We start from the raw sequence: 22,989 nt of genomic DNA, 5'->3' as shown, positions 1-22,989 counted from the left end.
ACACACACACACACACACACACAGAGTCTATAACTGCTTGTCCCGAGTGGAGTGGCGGCGAACCGGAGCCTAACCCGGCAACACCAGGCGCAAAGCTTGGGGGGAGGGGACACACGCAAGACGGGACGCCAGTCCGCCACAAGGCACCCCAAGCAGGACTCGAACCCCAGAACCGCCACACAGCGGGCACCGGCCCAGCCCACTGCACCACCACACCCTCTTACAAGGACTAAATTAACACGGTAAAATAACGATACTAATTTAAGTTACAAACCTGTAAAAGGGCTGCAGTGAGGGGCGAAAGGGGAGCCCCGCTAGACCACACTCTGCCTGCCACCCTCCCTGCCATATCCTGAAGAGTCCGAGCAGCAGCGGGCAAAGTCAATGAAGATGCCCTCGGCATCAGAGTCTATGGACTCCAGAATCTGGTCTACAATTGTCTCTGGACTAGATGACTCGCTGGGTAGGGAGGAGGGGTCTTTGCCCAGTTCAGATGGGGAAGGTCTTGGGGAGGCCAGCGGGGACTGGCTGACACTTGCCTCCAGAGCCAGGTCTTGAACCGGTGATGGGTCGGCAGACTTGGCTGAGCACAGCATGGCGCCAGCGTCCAACACAGCAGTCAGGTCAGCATATCCGGCCTCCTCCAGGCAGGACGTCATCTCGCAGACGGAGTGGCGGCGGACCCCAACACTGCCCACGGAGCCTGCCTCCGCGTCGTACTCGGCCACCGGCGTCAGCAACGGGATGTTGTAGCTCTTGGAGCGCACCACTGGGTTCTTGGCCGGCTCACCTGGTTTAGGCCACAGCCGCAGCAGCCGCTTCTCTGAAAGGGGCGTAGGAGGGTGCAGTGGAAAAAGTGAGTGAGAACCGAAGGCAGAACCTATCGGCTGCTCTTCCTCCTCCCTTAATGCAGTGGTGCGGTTGCCTCACCCAACACGCAAGAGGACTGGATGAGAGAGCCATCGTCAGAGAAGAGCCCGTGAGTGCCCAGGTATGGCGACACCACCCTCTGAATCAGGGACTCCAGCTTCAAGTAGTCGTCAGTCACACCCTTGGACTCGTGGACCCCCTACAAGACAAAGCACACGCACGACAGATGCTCAGACATAAAGCTGGAAACCTGAACCTCACCTGCAGCCCAGCGACAGACCAACATGGCAGATGAAGTTCTGGCCATTGTGCAGCACTAAGAGTTGGCACCCCTTTCACGCTGATGCTCCCAGAGTGCTCCAGCTGGGACTACTACCAGAAGGGTTTTCTAGCCTCGCATCACAGAGATACTATCAATGACGGTACCATCATTTATGGTACGTTCCCATGAAACTTTGCATTATCAAAAAAGGCCGAAAGTATGCAGGAAGTGCCAAAAAAATTAAGAACTGGAAAAAGCTAAAGTTACAGAAGAAAAAGGGCTTCTTTACAACGTCAGACAAAAGTGCAATAAGCTATGGAGTGAACTACGCTGATTTACCATATGTATCTACAAGGTACACTACAAAGGCTGTACCGTTACACTGCCTACAGCAGGCCTGTTGTCGGCAATCTGCCAAATTCTTTAATCTGTTAAAATTTTCAACAACAAAATGTGCTGGACTATTGAAAGTGGATCTGTAATTAACTGTTCTGGTGGGAAAAACTGAATTAGGGGCAAAACATAAAATACAGTAACATTCAAAATACTTGCTGCCTATCCAAAATCAAGTTAGAAGATAATTAATAACAAGAACGTGCAGTATGTAACACTTTGTTACATTTACATTTATTCATTTAGCAGACGCTTTTGTCCAAAGCGACATAGTATATCTCAGCAAAAGTACAATTTATGCATTACATTAAGAGTAAGAGACATAGCTGCAGACATGTGACTCAGTAAACCTAGTTTGTTACCTACCAGTTGCTGCACTGAGGTTCATCGTTCAAGTAAATGCATAAAACACAGGATAGACAAATGGTGATACCCTCCTACCATTTTTTTTAAAAATAATATTAAGATACGCAAGCAAATACAATGCCGGAGTAGTGGCTGATAAAAAGCTTTATCTGCTAATGCTCATGAAGTTACGGTGCATGAACATTTACACCGTAGGTTAGCTGGAGAGATCTTGGATGAAATGGGTTCAGAAAAGGTGAGTTTTCAGACCCTTCTTGAATGTAAACAGTTTCTGCAGTTCTGAGTGAGAGGGGAAGGTTGTTCCACCACAACGGAACCAGAACCGAGAACCTCCGTGCTTTTTACCTTTTGTTCTCTTGGGTCTTTCAAAGCTCCTTGTAATATTCTAGTAGAAGCGTTACGGCACTTCTTTTACGATCTCCAAGAGCATCGTGACCAACGGCACGCTTGTGTACACATCACCTTAGCAAACCACGTTGAACTGCGGTACAGCGCATCAAAATTAAACACCAAGTCGACAAAATCCAACGAAATAGTAGGAATAGGATGACTGTTCTCAAATTGCAGTGAACGATGTACATGAAATAATTCATGTATATAGTTGACGATTTTCAGCGCTGGTCCAGAGGCCATACATATACAGTAAAGACACCCGCACACAGGTTTCGGTCATCATCGGAGGCCATTCCTGCTGCTGACAGATGGACTTCCATTAGTCTGATAAGACACATAACTTATTCATGTCCCTCCTCAGCTGCAGCGGGGAGAAGGTCAGGTGCGCAGCATGATTATGCACTCAATGTAAATGTCCAGCCTGAAATCTGATATTCAGTCCGTTTGGTATCACTTCCCTTTTCCAATGAAAGTCAGTCCGAACAAAGTGATTTCCCAGAATTTCTAAACATTTACACAAATCCTGCCCTAAGTCTCTTCTGCTTCTGCTTCATTTCCGAATACACTCCGTGTCAGACATTCAAATGCTTCTGATTTTACAACTTTACCACCCTGTCAAATAGCACCTGCCTCTTTTTTTGACATTTCTGCAACTTCAGTGACCCTAAAAGGTGGAAAAAAAATCTATAAAAAGCACAGAAAGAAGATACCTTCTGCGGACCATTGCATCCCGGATGTGATTACCGTGGGGTTAAAGGTCAGCTCGCGTCGCATTTTTACAGTACAAGGTTGGCTAAACTCGGCCCCGAGAAGCCGTAGCCCGAGCTTGTCTTTCAACCCACAGCGCGGAGCCCTGCTAAACTTCAGCTCGTAAATCACACGTACTTATTTTCAGCCCTCGTCCAAACAAGGAAGCCACCGGTGTCTTAACCTCTCGGCAGGAAAAGGAGGGCGTGGTGAGGTTCGGCCTTGCAATAGCCTGAAACCACAAACCCAGCCCCTCCCCTACCAACCACTACATGATGCCTCTCTGCAGGCACCCACCACGTGTTACATTTCTCTCTCCACCCATGTAAGTGTGTGTAAGTTTTCCACAACACGTCACATGAGAATTATAACCCTCCCCGTGGATGCTGTTAGCTGCAGCCATTCAGTAAGGATGCAGGAGGCAGCGAGACCAGGTGACCACCCTCTTACGGTGATGCTCATCTAATAGTGCATTCCGGCAGCAGTGCTCAAAAAATTGGAAACGTACCCAATTACAACATAGTCCTGAAGGTTAACAGCCTTGGGAACATGTGGAAAAGGAGTTGGGATCAAGACCCCGACAACAATGGCAAGTTAAGCACAGGATCAAAACAGGGCTCCCAACAATGATGGGAAAACAATGGAAACTGCGTAGTTTAGTCGCCCACAGGACTTCAGCGGTCCGCGGCGCTATAAGAGCGGTCCTATAATTAGAGAGCCACCAACCATGTGACGGAGCGTGACGGAGCGCCGCGAAGGGAAGACGTCCACAGCCGATCGCACGAAGGGCACAAACATCAGGCACGATCCCAAAATCCACTGCCATCCCAACAGCACGTTCCGGCACGAGCAAACCACGCGGTAAACCGCAGACACTGGAAAGAGGCACGATGCCACAGCAAGTCAACCATTCTGCTCTCGCCCCCTTACGTGCGCCCAGGGTGAAACGCCCTTCCTTGTATGACCTGGCGCCACGGCTGGAGCTGAAGAAGAAGGGACGTGCAATAATCACCACACTGTTTTACACCCCCCCTTCACTGGCAGAGGTTATTTATTATGGCGACGAAAGGACTCGGTATTTAGTAACACGGTATCACGTACTTCTTTTTTGACAGATTGAAAAAACCTTGACTGCTCATAGTTCTGACGCGCGTGGCAACAGGCAAGGGTCAGGGCAAGGGTCACGCCGCTGACACTGAGCCTCGCTGCCCGCTAGGGCCACCGTCTCTTTGAGATCATGACCTTTCTGCTGATGTGTGGGGAAATCAGCTTGCGTGGTGGACATCGCATAGGCAAGTGCACGCTGGTCTACAGCGGCCTAGACCCAACATTACGTAATGCGACATTACGACATAGTCTCTTTCACAAAAGGGGGATTCTACGACAGATACCGCGGTGGTCATTCCAGGCAACTCTCCCGTGACTCAAACAAAACTGCGTGTTACAGGTTGGTAGAGCCAGGTGATCCAGTCCATGACCGGACCAAAGGCGGCAGGAAGACTGCAGGGTTCTCCCCAATGACCAACAGAAGAACGGCTGATGCAAAGTCTCCAGCCGCCGGACCGCCCTTGATACATCGGGAAGTGAGAGAGATGAGCTGCAGCGTGCGTGTGTGTGTCCGTGTGTGTCCAGGAAGCCTCGCTGCAATACTCTCACGGCAATGCAGACCACCGGACCCGCCTTCTTCGCGGCTCTTCTTTGGCACCCGAGCCTACAAGTCCTGCCCTTCGAGATGAACTGCAGGAGACGTCCGGCCACTACCGATACAATCCACAAGCTGCCGACACGTTCCTGTTTCAGGCGCTGGACACGGAGGACTCAATTTGCCATCGTTCCTGCCGCACGCTGAATACACCAAATGAAGTAAAGCAGGGGGACCGGAGCTCCACTTTAGCCCCACCGACAGCTCCTCTCCGTTCCGGTAAGCGCAACATGTGGGACAGGTTTTTCACTTCCTGCGCACACGTACGTCACAGCTATTCTCTTCAGCGAATCACTCTTTCGACACTGACAGGAAGAATAACAGTTCATAGTTTTTTTTTTTCCACTGTGTGTGTGTACAACCGCAAGTGCTTATCTGAGACCGATAACGCACAGCAATCATTCGCTCGTGGTGGGGGGCGGGGGGGTGCTTCATAAAATCCCTTGAAGAAGAAGAAGAAAAAAAGTGTTTCTCAATAAAATGCAGTGTCTTCTGACTGCAGAGAAACAAGTCAGCAAAGGTCACCTACTACAGTGCGGTTGCTATGTACCCAAAGCCCAGGGAACACGCACACTGTTATTCAAGTATTGTGCAAAGCATGAAAGCGATAGCAATCGCTGCAGCCAAAGAAACCCTCGGCGCATAGGAAGATATTTCTGTTAGGCTGGGAAGGTAGGAAACATTGGACTGATGGTGCTGTACTGATAAAGGGCAGCATCCTTGTGTTGTACCCTTGAGAATGGCAGATAACCCAAACTGCTTCAGCAAAACATTCAACATTACAAGTGCCTAAAAATTATCTGAAAGCTGAACAAGCTGCCTTGATTTAAGGAGGTTGCTAAACCACACACACATTTTCAGAACCGCTTGTCCCTCACGGGGTCACGGGAAACCGGAGCCTACCCAGCAACACAGGGCGTAAGGCCGGAGGGGGAAGGGGACACACCCAGGACGGGACGCCAGTCCGTCGCAAGGCACCCCAAGCGGGACTCGAACCCCAGACCCACCAAAGAGCAGGACTGCGGTCCAACCCACTGCGCCACCGCATCCCCGTTGCTAAACCAATAAAAAATTATTTATTTATTTATTTATTTATTATTTTTACAAACTGAACTATTTAGATAAACCTGAATGAAGAAAAGGTGTGAAATTCTTATCGGCTCCCCATACAAAATGAGTTATCTGGCTGTCGGAGCCCTCCACTGAGAAGGACGTCTGAAAAAGTGAACTCAAGCTTAACTTGACAGTTACTTCTCACACATCGAACATATCAAGATTGACTCTGCTGAGGGTGCAACTACAAGATCATATACAGTGACACCACCCATCCGTCCAATAGAAAGGTCAGTAGGAAGGAGGCAATGGCCCACTTTCAGTCCACCGAGGCAGCTCTCAAACAATCAATGCAACAGGGAGGCAGGTCTCCGGGTGGACCTAAAGACAACCTACCCTCCGGTACCGAGTGGGTTCCAAGCATTCAGAAGGAGCATGGTGTGAAAACAGACAGCTCTAGAAAAGAGCCCAATGCAACCATTAGCCTCCTCCGTTGCCAGTTCCCCTTCAACCGGCTCACAGTTATGCAGCGATCCCACAGTGCAGACACGAGTGATCGAAGCACAAGAATGGGGGCAAGAACCGAGCTAGTCATCGCTCACCAAAAGTAGGTTCTCTTTGCAAGGTTCTCCCCTCTTCCTTCTCAGGCCATGACCTCACCTTCGAATCCCACAGAAGTAGGACAGATTTTCGGTGCTGCTGGAGCACCGGTTACATCTTAGACATGCTGCACAAACTAGACTGAAGTCCTTGGACACCAGGAATGCTTATGTCTACGATGATAATAATAAGGCTGATACACACCATCTCCGCTGCAAGTGACTTCACCAGAACCCAGGGAGAAATGCATGCCTGAAGCCTCCAAGATGACATCGTCATCCTGCACCATGCCACTGTTAAATAAAACTATCAGCTGGACAACTTTTGAGAGGAGGACATAAAATCAAAAACCACTGTAAGAATCAGAGTTCTCTTTTGCCCATCCATCCTCCTTTAATTCTCCTGGAGTGTGAAACCAGGACAGCTTAGTAGAGCACCCTGGTCTTGGCCAACCCTGATCCAAACTCCAACAATTGTGCAACATTCAGAGCGACTATACGGGCATCAAAGTACCTGCAGTATGAGCAACATCTGGATGATGGAAGGTGGCACACGGGCACGGGGCCGTGAGAGGGCATCCTCCAGCTTTATGTTGAGGGTGATAATGTTTCGGAAGTGGAGAAGAGCCAGCTGGCGCACCGAAGGCTCCTTCCCCTGTAGCAAGAAAAGGTTAACGTGTACTCAGGGAATGTACGTTCTCCTTACGGTTCTCCCAGAAGGGAATGTTCTCCATTAAAATGGTCCCTACAATAACGGTCTCTTTTAACATGTTCTACATTGGAACGTTCTATTCTCTCTAACTGTGAGTGTGAAAGGTCCATAATCCAGTAAGATCTGTGAGATGAGTACCAACTTCATTACGAGAAATTCCATTCTATAAAGGTAGAAAGGTGTACCTGAACAGGGTAGAATATCGCCTGAAGCATGGAAAGAACATCACAGAAAAAGAAGTCCCAGGTCTCTGCTAAAGAGTCCAGTAACTTCTGACCTGTAGAAAACCAGCAAAAAAAAGTGCAAAAGTCTCAGCCTCAGTAGCTTCTAGAAGTAGCTGAAATATCCCAAGATATCCCCAAACATCAAGGAATCCCAAGGAAGATCATTGCTTACAGGACACTGTTGCATAATCAAAACTTTCCTGTAAGTGTGATCATGCCACCATTGTGCCTCCAACTAGTGGAGCTCCACAGGTAGCTGGAGGTCTCAGTTGGTGAGATGCTGCCATAAGCTTGTGGTTGGTGGCACGCTACAGAAAGCAGTGACGTTCTGTCACATCACCTCAGTCCCAACCTCAGCGCTAATAACATACTCAGGCTTGTTGTGGATTGGAGGCAATAGGGAGAACAGTTGATGAGCAGTTTGTTAGCATACAGTCCGCATCAAAAATGGAGTTAAAGACTCTGCCCATTTTCTCAGCTTCTAGAAGGTTCAGCGTAGCCCCAATATGAAACATCTCCGACCTTTGCGCGCACATCTATTCTGCCATCATTACAATCAAACGGGTTTGCGTAAGAGCCGGAACAGAGAAGCTGAACGACAAACCGTACCACGTGTGCACCCTGCTAAGCGAGTGACCTTTGTAACTGGCTGAGGGTTGGCAGTGTTGAAAAAGTCTTGTCCAAATAGTGCTTGCAGTGATTTGTTGATGTGGCGGAGCTTTAATCACTGTAGCATGACACCTAATATGCAAGCAATTTTACAGATGACTGAGCCTATGAACGAAACAAGGAGGTGCTGAAACTTCGACGTACATGTTTGAACGCACTATAAAATATGAATATAAACAGGCCGAATGTGCTTCGCCCCACACTAACCTTCATAGAATCTTATCTTGTCTCTTAGGATGACCATCCCCTTTGTTAGCAGCTGGTTCTGGAGAACAGGGAAAAGAGGTGACATTTCTAAACGCAAGAAGAACAGCGGGATGGACTACCCTTTATCCTTCCGCTCCGGGTCTTACGACGGTGCCAAGAACAAGCCGGCTGACCTGGAGGTACTCGGTGAAAAACGATCCCAGCTCCGTTTTCAACAGCTGCCTGAAAAACAAAGACAAATCAAGGACCACATGAATAAGCATCCCGCAGGCTCAAATGGTCTTCAATAACAAAAGAAGAAGAATATCATCAATAGAGGAAGAACTTTAAAAGCTTTGTAGCGGATTCGTTTTGGATCCGATCTCTACGCCAATCCCGGAACGTCAGACACCTCTTGGTGTATGAGCGATGACACTGAAAACGCCCCCCCTTTCAACCCACGTGTGGCGAAAGCCACGACCTCTGAGCCCGAACGAGAAGCTCTGCGTGCGCAGCAAGCCCGGGACGCCACACTGCTCTCCGCCCGAGGCTACCCCATAGTGCCTGACCTCAGGTCCAACATTGTTCCCATCCTTCTGCTTGCTCCTGAAAGGATTCATAGACCGGAACAAACAAGGAAACAATCAAACAGACTGCATGTGTAAGGCTGCTTCGAGGGGGCTTCCCGTCCCACTCAAAAGGGGCTGCAGTTTCATTCGGAAGAGGAAACAGGAGTCGGTCACGAGAAGCTTACGGAGACACAGCAGTTACGATGGGAGTCGTGGCGATGCAGCCAATGGGCACAGGTGCTTCCCGTTTCCTGACCCATCTCCCGATGAGGTCACGTCTGCAAACATGCCACCGGAGAGGAAATCGGAGCTCAAGACCACGTGGGTCTGAGCATCGCAGGTCTAAGTTACGCCGTTCGGCGCCAGCTATATTTCACCAGCTTTTAACTGAGACTGAGTAGGAAACAGCACAGCGTTAAATAGGTCGCTCACACTTTAAGCTGTTTAACTCTTCGGACACTTCGAGCACTTACGTGTGGTTTTTGCAAATTCGCTGGAACTAACGATGAAACGTAACAGCAAAGCAGCCTGCGTACAGAATAAAAATTATTTGCTTTCGGGGCCTAAAGCGCCATTATTGCAAATGCTGAACAAACAATACGGGAAACTGCGCCGAGGCTATAAAAGCCATTCGGCTCAAACTGTAACAAAATCCACTGGCATTTTTAGAGCTACAGCCCCCCCCCCGACACACGAGTAATTGGTTTTTACTCACATTTTCTACCCACTAGCGCACATTACTGAACTGTTTAGTCGTTCAGCCGATGCTTTCATCCAAGACATCTTACACTGGTGGAGGTTTTACACTGTGAAATCTTCTATGCGGTTGGTTAATCTTTTATTCATTTTTACAGATTTTCACTGAGGAAGTTCAGGTTCTCTCACGGCAACACAGCATCTTATCCCGCATCCCTTTGGTCCAGTAGGTTCACCAGTACACCACATACTGGGCTTTAACTTCATTAACAACGGCACTAACGTCCAGCATGGAGGGCTGCCGATGCTCCAGATGAACCATCCCTTTGGACTCATCACTCGTCAGGAACTGAAATCAGCGCTTATAAATTGTATGGAAATTTATGTTGTGTACTTGGGGACTGGGGGGGCAGGGAGGCGCAGTGGGTTTGGCCAGGGCCTCCTCTCCGGCGGGTCTGGGGTTCGAATCCCGCTTGGGGTGCCTTGCGATGGACTGGCGTCCCATCCTGGGTGCGTCCCCTCCCCCTCCAGCCCTGCGCCCCGTGTTGCCGGGTTAGGCTCCGGCTCGCCGCGACCCCTCTTGGGATAAGCGGATTAAGACTGCGTGTGTGCTTGAGGACCTAATATGTGCCCTAAGCAGTTACCAGATTTATTAATTATATGAGTTATTAAGTCAGCAGAACCGTTTGTTCAAATCAAATCCAGCATATGTCCTAACGCTCTTAGGTGAATGAAACAAACAAACGCACAAACACGGCCATACGGCGTAGTCTGAGAACGGACGCGGCGGGTGAAAGGGTGACTACAGCATCCCAGATATTCTGAAATCCATCAAGGTAACACCGGGTACCGCTGGTGACACAGAGAGAGTGCAAATAAACTAACCGGGGAAGAGAACCGTCGTACGGATTTACGACTGCCCTTTCTGTCTGCGCAAGAAGCCGAGGGTTCGCGGGCACAGCAGCGCGCGGAAAGGGGACCGAGGGCGTTGCGGGAACGGGGCAGGCTGCTGGAGGGGGCTACGGTCTGCGCCCCGTGCGGCAGACCCACATCGCAGGCCCTTGCCCGCCGTCCTCGAGCAGTAATTAGAGCTGACAGACACAGCACAGGCCCGGCATCATCGCCGCAAGAGCTAAGACTGCCGGGAGAAAAAAAAGCACACAATCGCCCTTGTGAGGGGACTGAGCAAGGAGGGGACAAAGAGCCCCCCTCTTTCACCTTCACTCACTCGCTGAGGATTGTTTAAATTTGTTTAATTTACCAAAGACGGTTTTTCCTTACTTAAATAGCCGGGAGAGCACTGCATCTAGTCTACGCTTTTGGAAACACGGAATTCCCACATAAAGCATAAAAGCACACGTAGCCTGCGCGCAAAATCATGCACGTATATGTGATGCAAAGACACAGAGCAGGCACGCACATAAATGCTCGACACAGAAACGCAAACGCAGACGCAGACCTGCACGCTTATCTAAGGCAGCTGAGCTGCTGGCTCATCGGCATACGCGACTGCAGAAATGTGCCAACCAACAAAAGTGTCACCTATGGAAAAAAGGGAAAAAAAAAGTTGCGGCTTGTCTTGTCAGGTCAAAGTCGTGGCGTGCGAAAGCGAAGCGTCTTTTCTACTCAACGATGGAGATGTGGCTTCGTAGTGTCGATGAAGCTTCACCTCTGACTCTCTGATCATTCGAAGTCTTGCTCTCTTTGTGACAAACGGAAGACCTAAAGGTCTGACCGCGACCATGTGTTTCTTCAGAAAGGGCTTTTACACAAATCGAAACCTCCAAGGGGGTGCAGCGGCGCAGTGCGTTTGGCCTCTTCCTGCTCTCTGCGGGGTGTGGGGTTCGAGACCCACTTGGGGTGCCTTGCGATGGACTGGCGTCCCGTCCTGGGCGCGTCCCCTCCCCCTCCGGCCTTGCGCCCCGCGTTGCCGGGTTAGGCTCCGCCTCCCCGCGACCCCGCTTGGGACAAGCGGTTTAAGCCAATGTGTGCGCGTGAAACCTCCGAGCAGGATCCGTCTGCACCCCTGGACAGCCACACACGAGACTCACCTGACTCCCTCGTTGAGGACGTAGAGCTCATTGTCGGCCAGGCCCTTCCTCTGGAACACAGCTATAACGGCGTTGTGGATGCTGCAGAGACAGTGAGACAGCTGCGGGTCACTGCAGGGTTGGGGGGCTGCTGGTACCGGAACAAAATTGAACCCCATCCCATAATAATCAAAAAAAAAATGTACATCTGCATTTTACATTATTTTATACATCCACGTGTACAGTACATGTTTTTTTTTGCTGATATACTGTTCTTCACAACCATAATGCTGCCTCAGCTGCAATTAAACGAGCTGTAAGGATAAAGGTCAAAAGTTTTATAACGATAACTAGCGTAACAACCCCCCGTAGCAACGAGTCTGCCAGCTGCTTATATTTTACTTTGATAATTACCATAGTTCCCATTGTTTTGCCATTAACAAAACTTCAACTGCACGACATTTCCGGCTCCATAAAGGTACCGAGAGCTGAAACGATGCGATAACGCTGCTGCCCAAGGGGGTCCGGGTCAACGCAGAGGCCGCCAGTCTGCCTCCTCGTTGTCTTCGTCTGTGCCTTTAAGCTTGGAGGAGGAGGAGGAGGAGGAGGAAGAGGAGAAGGAGGAACGGGAGGGGGTCGGTACGGAGCTACACTACACTGCCGAGGTTAATTGCGCTTACTATTTATACCCTAGAACCGAGACACGGCATCGTGGGCCACGTACCAAGCCACAGCTCTCCCGTCACGTCTTAACCCTCGGTCCACCGCGAGCGACTCTTACGTTGCCTCTTAACTCTCATTCATTTCGTTTCTATGCAGAAAAGAACACCTACGCAGCTTAGAGTTTATCTACCCTTTGTCACGATATTACCCTGCGTGTGCGTAATATCATAATGGGCCAACGGTTATCCTTACGGACCGCGTATGAAAAAAAAGGATTTTGTTTTTTACAATTTTTTTTTTAAAGATGACGATCTATTTGGACCGAGCGCATCCCGAAAAACTCACTCAAAGAGACCGTCAGAACCGCGTCGGACGCACTCTAACAAGGCGCCGCCGACCGCAGCGGATGGCGAACGGGAGCCGGAAACGCGGAGCGCCCCCAAGAACGAAGGCGTTCGCTTTCCCGGGGGCCCCGGAGCCGCCCGACACGCGCGCGGCTATGGACGCTTGCGGAAGTCTGCGTAGAGAGGCGCTTTCACACGTCGCTCCTGACAGCACGCGCGCGCGCACTCGGCCAGAGACACGAAAACAGCGCGGCGCTCACCTGTTCCACGTGGCGTTGGCCCCCGCCCTCCTCTGCTGGGTGCCTCTCTCCTCCAACGCTGCCTTCTCGCTCTTGCCCAGCTCACTGAGGCTTGGGGAACTCATCAACTTCAGCCTATGGAGAGTCCTCATGGTGACAAGCGGAGAGAGAGAGAGAGGAGGAGGAGGAGGAGGAGGAACAGAAGGAGAGCGATCTCACTGATGAGCCGCAAGTCCGGCCGACGTGGGCGGAACCGTAACGCGGAGGCGAGGTGCCCGGGATGGAGAACCCCACCTTCCCCCTCCCCGTCCACGCACCCCGAAGGTGCAGAGAGGTCCCCGTCCGCACCCCCCCTCGCCCACACGCGCTGACACGCACTGGTGGTGGCTCTGAACGTTGTGACCCGCCTGGTTATTGTTCTAGAAAAAAGCAACTGATTTCCTACTGTTGCTACATTCCTTCCTTCTCCGGAGGCACAGTGCAACTGCCTACTTGCTCGCTCGCTCGCTCTCTCTCTCACACACACATACTTGTACGCACACACACACACACACACACACACACTTGCCTTGACACTTCTCTGACTCTGCTACAATACACGAATGTGCACAATTACACACACACACGCAAGCACACACACATTCACGCATGCATGCACAAAACACATTCCACGGTATGGAATGCAAATAAGGCAAGAAAAACACCAAGAGCCTGGCAACGCCGGTTCTCCGGGCGACGCTGGTTGAATAGGTTAGTGTTTTGACATGTACCTAAGGCGACACTCCGGCTGAACGCGCAGGGGGGCTGCGGGTGCAGCGGGTGCAGCGGGTGCAGCGGCGCACCAGCGGAAGTCATTTAAAACCCAGGGAGGGAGAAGAAAAGGTAGAACGGACGGTTTCCTGTCTCTTCCTGTTCGGCGCGCCGTCTCTGACGCGCAGCAGGGCTCTGCTCCGGGGGGCCGCACGAAAACATTTCCCAGGGGTCCCGGAGAGTGGTGGGGGGGGACCGAATCCCGCGGAGTTCCCAGATGCTCGGGGCTGGGCGACGCAGGAATTGCGGTGCAGTTGCTTCACACGTTCGAACATTTATTCATTCGGCAGACGCTTTCCCCCAAAGAGACTTCCAATGAACGAGATGTAGTAAAAGTACCCACGGTGACTTACACTGCTATATACACTACTACGGTGAGTCACCTCCGGTGCTCTGGGACCCTCCCATCACACATACGTACAGGGGTTGGAGCTTCTGCCTTTGGATGCCAAGGTTGCAGATTTGAATCCCACCTCTGGCTGTAATACCTTAAGCAAGCTCCTTACTCTAAATTGCTGAAGTAAAATAACTCAGATGTAGGAATGGGTAAATGACTGGCACGGGTGGCACAGCGGGTAGTGCTGCTGTCTCATAGTGCCCGGGTGGTACGAGAAGACGTGGGTTCGATCCCCTCTCAGTCTGTGTGGAGTTTGCATGTCCTCCCCGTGTCTGTGTGGGCTTTCTCCGAGTGCTCTGGTTTCCTCCCACACTCCAAAGACATGTTGTTCAGGTTCACCCATAGTGTGTGAGTGACAGAGAGAGTGCGTGTGTGTTCCACTGATGTATGGATGAGTGAGCCAGTGTAAGTAGTGTATCCAGCAGTGTAAGTCACCACGGTGAATAAGGTGTGTGGGCTCATAACACTACGTAGAGTTCACTGGAAATTGCTTTGGAGAAAAGAGTCATAAATAAATGTAACTGATTGTAAGGCACTTTGGAGGAAAGTGTCATGAATAAATGTTGTTGTCATACATCTACACACCAGTAAAACACACACTATGAGCAATTTAATCACCAGTTGACCAGCATGCCTTTAGACTGTGGGAGGAAACCAGAGCACCTGGAGGAAACCCATGCAAACCCTATACAGGTTGAGGGGTGGACGAACCCATGTTCTCTCGCACCACCCAGGTGTGGAACCAGTGCCCGAAAAGGATGTTTTCCTTTCGGCTGCATAGACGTTCAGATTTTTTAATGTCTAATATACATCTTTATGCATCTGCAGTTATTATCCATGCACTACAACATACAAGAACCAAGAAAGGAATTAAAGCCCTGCAGAATTAATATAAAAATAATGACTGCCACACACTCACTAGAACTCAAAGGCTTTAGAAAACCTGAAAACACGGTGTTCACGGAGCAATAATGCGAAGCCCGATTCAAAATGTAAGTATTACAAGAACCTGTGTTCCAGAAGACCCATATATACGTAAGCTCCACCACCGCTCCACATCAGCTCGTCTCTGGAAACCGGACAATGACGGCGGGAATCAGCCTCCTCTGCTGTTGGCAGAGACTTGGCAGAACCACGCAGACCGAGATGCGATCAGTCCCCCCAAACCCGGCAGCAGTGTTGCCGCAATCGGCGGGAGAGTTAAATAGCGGGGTGTGCGGTACATTCTTGCGAAGCCCACCCGCTCTCATGCTTCTCTGGCAGCCAGTGTTGGAGAAGCCGTCGCCACGCAGCAGAACAAAAGCTGCTTCAGTGGTGCTCTGTTCTGCACACACATCTTAAAAGGTGAAAATCAGATTTTAATCTCAACACAAATAAGAAGATTGTCCTGCAGAGAAAACAAGCATACTGTTGTCCAGAAGGCAACTGCAAGGGAATGTCACACTCAGCAATAACACACACACACACACACACACACACACAGACACACACACACACACTCGCCTCTTACCATACAGACTGGCCCACACTACAGCGTTGGCTTGGGTTACACAATAAAATGTACTCTAGTGATTTTTTACAGCATTTCTGCCTCCTTGAGCTCATTAAGTTGATTTCGAATCCATCAACCAAAGGCTTGGGATGAAAATCTTTAGTTTTAGCAAGAAACGCGAGACGGACGGACAGCAACTAGCTCCCTTCCCGGCACTAAATATGTTCTGATGACCTAGTCCTGTCTCGGTGGGAAAAATCCCGCCGAGACCAAACCTGGGTTGACCGCCGGGCTGACAACAGCGGCTCTGCACTGGCAGTAGGTGGAGCCGTCGAGCGGATTAGCACTCCTGGGCAGATATGTAGGTCAGCGTGAGAAGCTGAGGCTCGGCGAATTCGTCTCGTCCGCCTCCTGGGTACGGAGCGCACAATGGCAAGGGCAAAAGAGGGGACGCATCCTCTCGGCGTTCACATGGGCCATAATAATCATGAACCAATGGGGGGGAGGGGTCTAAAACGCACAGCGCAGGAAACCAGCAAGGACCAGTAAGAGTACACAACTGGGGGGGGTCTCCAAGCGCTGAGCCGCTGCTGTCAGCTGACAAGATGAGTTCCCATTACGCAGTCTGTCGGGTCAGAGGAAAGCATCCCGCGAAAGCAGGGCACAAGGGACGAGCCACAGAACGTTCACGGCGGAGGCGCAAACGCGGATCTCGGCCTCAGGGAGGCGAACGACCTGCTCCCGAAGCCAAAACCGCGCGCGGGATCCGAAGCCGACCCTGCCATTATTGACACGTCCGAAGTTTCTGGTTTCGTAAAAAGGTTATTTCGCCGCACTGCCCCGTAACTCCGAGCGCATCATCCAAGCAAAAGGATCCCACAGGTGCCTGAACCGTGTCACGTCCTTTTCTCTCACGCGTTACGCTCACTATTGCATTTTTTTTTCCTTTTTGGGGGGGATCCACGCAAAAGGCGAGAAAGGGAAGAAACGTACCTGCACTAGGTGAAAGACGTCACTAGCGACACCGGAGCCCTGCGGGGTGGGATCGCGCGAGGACCGGCGTGCGGGTCGTACGGTCCGGCCCGCCAGCTGTAACGCCACTCTAGGGCAGCACACAATTTCAAAGGGGATCGAGTGCGAAAAAGAGGGAAAGATGATAAACAGAGCCCACGTGGGCTTGCTTTGAAATCTCCGCATGGATACGCTCGCCTGGCAGCGGCAGCAGCCGCACGGAGCGGAGCGCACCGGACTGGGCGTCTTAAGCATCTGATGACGACATGTGCGGCACAGAGAGACGGTTCTCTCCACCAGCCTGTTTCACCAACGCCAAGTCCAGTCCATGGCAGGTGAAGAATTTTTTTTTTTTTAATACATAGTTAGACAGCAGTTTTATTAAGATCTCATTCAACAATTTGCTGCACCTCTCATTTCCTTCAGTTTTAATAGGTGTAGGTGTGTGACGACCAGGTCCGTATGTTGCTTTAGAGGAAATCACGTGTGGAGTAGAAACACGCAAGTAGGCCTTCACTTATTTTCGCACTTGCTTATGTTGCACTGGGTAAACTAAGTAGGTAAGTTGAATCAGGGGCGTAAATCACAGTCATTTACTCATTTTATAAGTTCCTCTTAAGAGTTAGAATTTAGACTTTTAGTTTATTTTTTTATACAAGAATAATGACCATCCCTATAGGGTTCACATACTTTCCAGCAGTACAGTATATGTTAGAGACAGCGCTACTATTACACTCGTGATGGTCAGCATGGCATCGCTCTCTTGAAATTATAACCGTTTCCCGAAATTCCTTAATTTCTCTAAGATTTCTATAACCCAACAGACTCGGGTGCCCAACCAGCAGCGGGCGTTTTAATATAGGAGCAGCTCTGTGCTTGGTGTGCAGACGCACCCTGCTTTTTTCCCGGAGGGCATCTGATGAAAATGAACCGATAAATCACAACATCTAGTTTAATGAAGTTCCTGCGGTGGCTGGACGGGTTACAGAAATACTCTGCCATGTGAAACCTGAGACGGGATTACCAGCGCAGCACATTCCCTGCGGTTTGGAAACTGGTAAAAGCGTTTAACGCAGTAGGAGTGGAGAGGTGTATAATGGTGCACTAGCACACCGCAATACTAACACTTGAGAACGGGGCAAGGCCACGTCGAGCATGGACACATCCCGTCTCTGACGATATGAGAAGGCGCTCAGACCCAAGGCCGCTCCAGACTCTCTATAGTGTGGGAATGAAGGTGTATGGGGGGGTCACAAGAGCAGACTAATCATTCAACATGTTCTAAAAAGGAAATGACTCAAAATCACGCTTCCCTCAAATACGACTCCCACATCTGGAAACAAACCAGAGTTGAAAGAACCGTAATGTGGTGAAGGTGGGAGGGACTTAACCGGGCTACGCTTCAAAGTCTGAGTCGAGCCGCAGTCCTCGTGGCTAAAACAAGAACTGGAGCTGGAGTTTGATCTTAAAGTGCTGATTTGCTCGGTCTTTATCGGAGCCTGAAAGGAAAACGCACGGAATACTCCGAACCGCGCTCGACATTCGAAACCGATCACTTGTCCCGTCTTCAGCGGTTTAATACGGTCGTCCCATCCCGCACCAATCACGAGCCTCAACCGCCACGACGTTTCGTCTGCACGACACCTTGCAAGACCTCCGCCCACACTTACTACACCTGCAAATAATTCAACTTTAACACAAGAATGCAGCAATGACACGTGACTTGTGAGAAAATCGAGCACTTCGTGAAAGGGGAAAAGTAAGCGGGCAAAATTGGGAAATCACAGCAAGCAATGTGAGTGATGGGAACAGTTTCAGTTACAACATCTCATTCATTTCAACATGACGTGAATCAGCAGGATGCAGGCGGTTTACTCGGTCGTCATTCAGCACACGCAGCCTCACAATGCGGATGGATGCACGGAGAAAGGGAAGCCGGGAAAGAAAAGGGAAGGCGTCACGTCCAGACGGAAAGAAAGCAAGCAAAACCTCGCCGATCTCTCACCTCCTAAGTGGATGATTGTTGCCTTCCATGTCTGGGCTGGGGGCCGGGACCGGGCGCGCGGCAAAGCTCTTTGTACCTGATCTAGGGACGGATAGGGGCTTTTGTGTCCAAAGATATCCATCCAGCATCTTTGGCAAACAACAAGAGAATACCAGGCATATTTCAGAACATTTCTGAAAACAGGTCTGTTACACAAACACATCAAGCGCGGCAGTGCGGGAAGTGGGCGCCGGGGCCGGGTTCTGCTCCAGTGCTGGCGGTTCCGTGCACGTGTTCCCAATGGCCAACCAACACTCGTTTTCTCGAAAGTCGCCCGCAGTTCACCTTGCAGTTCCACCCACGGGTTCGTCGGAGCTTTTCCATCCGAATACAGCGTTGCGCTCTAGTATACGGCACGAGGACCCATCCCTGGCTCTTCAGCTTCCGAACTTTTATTTTGTTCAATGCAACTACGTTTGAAATTCATGGCGGAAATTTTGCCATCACTTTTATTGCTTCGCAATGTTTGTCTTTTTATGTTCCGCTCAGAGAACAGTCTTGCTACTTCCGTCGCCAGACGACCCGTCCACTGGCATCACGATACGTACATAATTTTAGTGTTTTTTTTTTTTTTTTAATCTACATTTTAGGAAATACAAACATGTTCGTTACTCTCATGGCACTGACGAGTGTGATGGCAAGTACTGATCTGCCCTCACTGAAAAATATAACTAAAGATTGGAAGTTCATTGCTAAGTTCTGTTTAAAAGCAAATTAGGGGACATCATCACACATCACCTGTTTTAGATGGGATTATAATAATATGGGGAAGTAGGAAACCGATAGAAATTAATTATCCACAAGCTGTTTTGGGATGGAGGCACGGCGGTGCAGCGGGTTTGGCCGGGTCCTGGTCTCCGGTGGGTCTGGGGTTCGAGCCCTGCTTGGGGTGCCCTGCGACGGACTGGCATCCCGTCCTGGGTGTGTTCCCTCCACCCCCACGCCCTCCGTTGCTGGGCCGGGCTCCGGTTTGCCGCAACCACGCTTGGGACAAGCGGCTTCAGGCAGTGTGTGCATGCGTGTTTTGGGATGGTACATCTGCTTAGACAATAACAAATAAATGTAATAAAGTAGCTATGTTACTTTGAAGGAAAAAATCCGAGGCTCCTTTCGTTTGGTCGGGAACAATTTTACAGATTCCCTGAGCAGACGTATGCAAAAAAAACTGATATTGCCAGATAGTTATGAGAAATTTGTTGCATCAGTGCACCGGCCAATAAAACATTCATTAAATTAATGGTGCACGGGACAGTGGCTCGTCTCATTCCACGAGATCCTCTCGCTTTACGGGGAAAGAGGGGCATCTGGGCACGAAATACTTTTCGGGGAGCAATTAACCAGGACGAAACCCCTGCCAACGATGATAAAGATGAAGCCTAAGCAGAAAGACAGACAGATTTTAACGTGGACCAGTGACCCTCCAGAAACGCTTCTGCTGTTGCGCTCTGTTCAGTCTTCACGGGAGATCTTGTGCCTGATACGGTTTGGACTTCGGAACAGACAAGACACTGACTGAACAGGTGTTTCTAATTAGCACGTTAATCGGTCATTATGTCTCGTAACAAATATCAGTGTAAAAAGCGGTGGTGCAAAACGCTTCCCATGACTGCGGTTATTCCCTGAACCGAGCCGCTACGTCACCTTACAAAGGCGACGCTGAGTGCCACCTGCTGTTCTGGAGGCCTCTGGAGACCAGCGTAGCTTCTGTACACGCTGTTGTGTGCTGCAGGAGTGCTGCCTGATCCTTCCGCAGCCGGGGCCAACGGCTCAAAATGCAGATGCGGATAATCCGGCGGCGAGGAACGGCGCGCTGATAAAATCAGCATCTCCGAAAGCATCGCTCTTGTCCGAGCGCAGCCGGACCCACACGAAACAAGGAAGGAGAGGGGGTGACGGCAGAAACAGGCCCAGCGTTTTGCACCCCGTGAGAGAAATGTGCAGTCGTCGATTCTGCGAGCGCAACTAGAGGAAAGGGCTTTTCGTGCCGGATGGAGTCTTTCCGTGCCTGAAGCCCCTGGCAGCGTCTGAGCACAACTCCGCACAGGTTCCACTGGAGTCCCCAAAACGCAATGCTGGATTTCACTTGCACGCTTCCTTCATCTCAGCACTTGATGCGTCCCTACGTGGTGCGCAGCGGAGGATTAAGGGGCCGAACTTCCCTCGAAAAGCCAAACGTTAACGGCAAAGTGCATGTTGTAAAAGCCAGGAGTCCACCGCTTTAAGATTTTCTCAGAATTTGACCCGTAACTGGAAACTGCACATAGCCACCCGAGTGGTGGGCATGTTGTCCATTGTCCGGTGCCATAAACAGTCCACTATGAGCCATGGTTTTGCTCTTAACCCATGATGTGTAGGGTTGCGGAATGGACTCCCCTGCGCCACCTGTTGGCTGTCCTGTGCAGTCTTGACATTTCGCGACAAAAGGTGTCAGTTCGCAGACCCAGACAGCTCAGCGGGCCTTGGCGAGCGCGGCTCGGACGAGAGGAGCCCGCTCATTTCTGCACAAGTCCACATTAGTGCGCTCCATGCTCCTCCGGGCCTTTACCCGCCTGCGATCCAACGCAGGAATGACCACGGGCTGTGTGTAAAGGCACCTAAAGCCCACTAATGAACGCCCCTGACACACTTATTACGTGAGAATAAGCAGTTATTTTAACAGAAGCACAGAATGCCAGCATTTTGGTTAAAAGCACCGCAAGCGGACTTTGAATACACAAAACGCGGCCAACTTTTATCGTTACTATTTGTGTCCAATATTATTGGTATCATCATCCAGAGCAAAGGACTGCATCTTGGGAATGGGGGCGAGGGTGAGGATGCGGTCCAGCTGAAGGTGCCTCTTAACGTAGTCCCGTCCAGAGATTCCCTCACCTGGCCAAGGGGAAGGTGGGAGAGGGCGCGGCGCGGCACAGACAGACGGACGCACGTACGCGCGCGCGCGCGCGCGCCTTGCAGTCTAGTCATTGTCTCCCCGCAGGTTCGGACTGGCATTCTAATAATGGGGCGCGAGCGCAGCGGACCGGCCCCCACCCCCCGTTCCGTACTGTACTGTACTGTAACCGTGTTTAACATAAACACCTCTGGCCGCGGCGCGTCGTTTGTGCGCGTGCAGCGAACGCCGTTCGTTCGCGAGACACAAAGGGGTGACGGCGGCGGGACTCAGTCACCGAGCGAACGCCGCCTCACTCTTCATGAAGCCAAAATAAGAAGCCAGCTGCCTCTGTCTGTGTGTGTGTGTGTGTGTAACATAGGAATAGCCGCAGCAGTGTTTCTCAGAGAGAGTGTTCGAATAAGGTGATATTAATTAACTACCCCGGCTTACGACGACGACGGTACACACGCGAGACGGACACTGGCAGAAGAAGAGCACGTTTGCTTTTGGAACCGCGGCTGCTTACACAACAAGTAAACACACACACACACACACAGAGGCTCGCGAAGGCGGACAACACAATATGAGAGCGCGTGTCTGCCTCTCTCTCTCTCTCTACCCACCGCTCCGCTCCGCTCCGACCGACTCGTCTCCGGCTCTGTGCGGCAGCAGGCTGACCAGCCCGGTGTCCGTCGTGGTCCTTCCTTAGCCAAGTTACATCATCCCAAAATACAGAAACAAATAAACAAACAAGCACGAAACGCAACAAAAAAAAAAAATTATTCCAAACCGTCCCCAAAATGGTCACGCAAGTCTTTTGTCCGGACTAGTGCCCACCGTCATTATTATTATTAGTATTATTATTATTATTATTATTATTTCTTTTCGCGGTGCCGCGGACGTGTCGCTCCTACTTTCGTGTCCCTCCTTGCTTCTTGGTCGCGCACTGCGCGCGGATGCTTCTGCTGCGACCGCTGCCGCTCCTCCGCGAGCGCGCGCGCGCGCCCGCGCGCACTGGTGTCTCTGCTGCTGAGGCGCACGAGGGTTCCGCCGACCGCGCGCGCGAGAGCGAGCCGCGTCTGAGGCTGCAAGCGCGGCGCGGTTTCGCTAGACGTGTCCCGTTCCGTTTATCTCAGCGCACACACCCGCGCGCGTCTCGCGGGCGGCTGAGAAGATAATAAACTGAAGCGCTCATAAATAAACATGCGCCTGACGGTAACACTACAGTAGAGCACAGCGCGGCTTTATCTTCGCTCACGACAGCCAGAAACTGTCTACTGGCGTGTTTAATTATATCACATTGTTGAAACGCGAAGGGATTTTTAAGACGGAGTTCTACTTTTGTTATAATAATAATAATAATAATAATAATAATAATAATAATAATAATAAAACACACACTCCACCTCCCGTTTCTACACTTCAGATGTCTTTTTAATATTTGTAAGTAGGTGGCGGGGTTTCATCCACGTGTTTCGGTTTCAGGTGCGACATTTATTTATGGGGAAGTGAAAACACAAACACCTTTGTTTGACGTCTGTAAACAAAACCGCCGCTTCCATCTCTTGACTTGTCAGCAAGAGCAAATGACACTTTTTTCGCACTTAATGGAATTACTTCCCACTGCACTGTGTTTTTTCCGCGGG

General features: G+C 50.6%; 1 protein-coding gene across 3 annotated transcripts; it reads right to left on the bottom strand.

Moving 5' to 3' along the window:
- Positions 1 to 155: 155 nt before the first annotated feature.
- On the bottom strand, positions 156 to 22,319 carry prr5a (proline rich 5a (renal)). 3 transcript variants are annotated; one of them, XM_029247240.1, is made up of 11 exons: positions 22,258 to 22,319; positions 21,967 to 22,047; positions 18,433 to 18,560; positions 12,739 to 12,864; positions 11,493 to 11,573; positions 8,371 to 8,419; positions 8,198 to 8,255; positions 7,283 to 7,374; positions 6,900 to 7,040; positions 931 to 1,069; positions 156 to 823 (listed from the first exon to the last, which is right to left on the bottom strand). In XM_029247240.1, the coding sequence occupies exons 3-11, from the start codon at positions 18,558 to 18,560 to the stop codon at positions 315 to 317; spliced, it is 1,323 nt and encodes a 440-aa protein (XP_029103073.1). In that variant the 5' UTR covers positions 21,967 to 22,047; positions 22,258 to 22,319; the 3' UTR covers positions 156 to 314. The 3 variants fall into 3 exon arrangements, with proteins under 3 accessions (XP_029103073.1, XP_029103072.1, XP_018585593.1); XM_029247239.1 differs by lacking the exon at positions 22,258 to 22,319 and having other exon boundaries at positions 12,739 to 12,852; positions 21,967 to 22,035; XM_018730077.2 differs by lacking the exons at positions 12,739 to 12,864; positions 18,433 to 18,560; positions 21,967 to 22,047; positions 22,258 to 22,319 and adding exons at positions 11,886 to 12,282; positions 12,480 to 12,650.
- Between the last annotated feature and the right edge of the window lie 670 nt (positions 22,320 to 22,989).

The sequence above is a fragment of the Scleropages formosus genome, chromosome 21, assembly GCF_900964775.1.
Source record: "Scleropages formosus chromosome 21, fSclFor1.1, whole genome shotgun sequence".
Classification (NCBI taxonomy): Eukaryota; Metazoa; Chordata; class Actinopteri; order Osteoglossiformes; family Osteoglossidae; genus Scleropages; species Scleropages formosus.
This window is presented reverse-complemented; position numbering and strand designations above follow the sequence as displayed.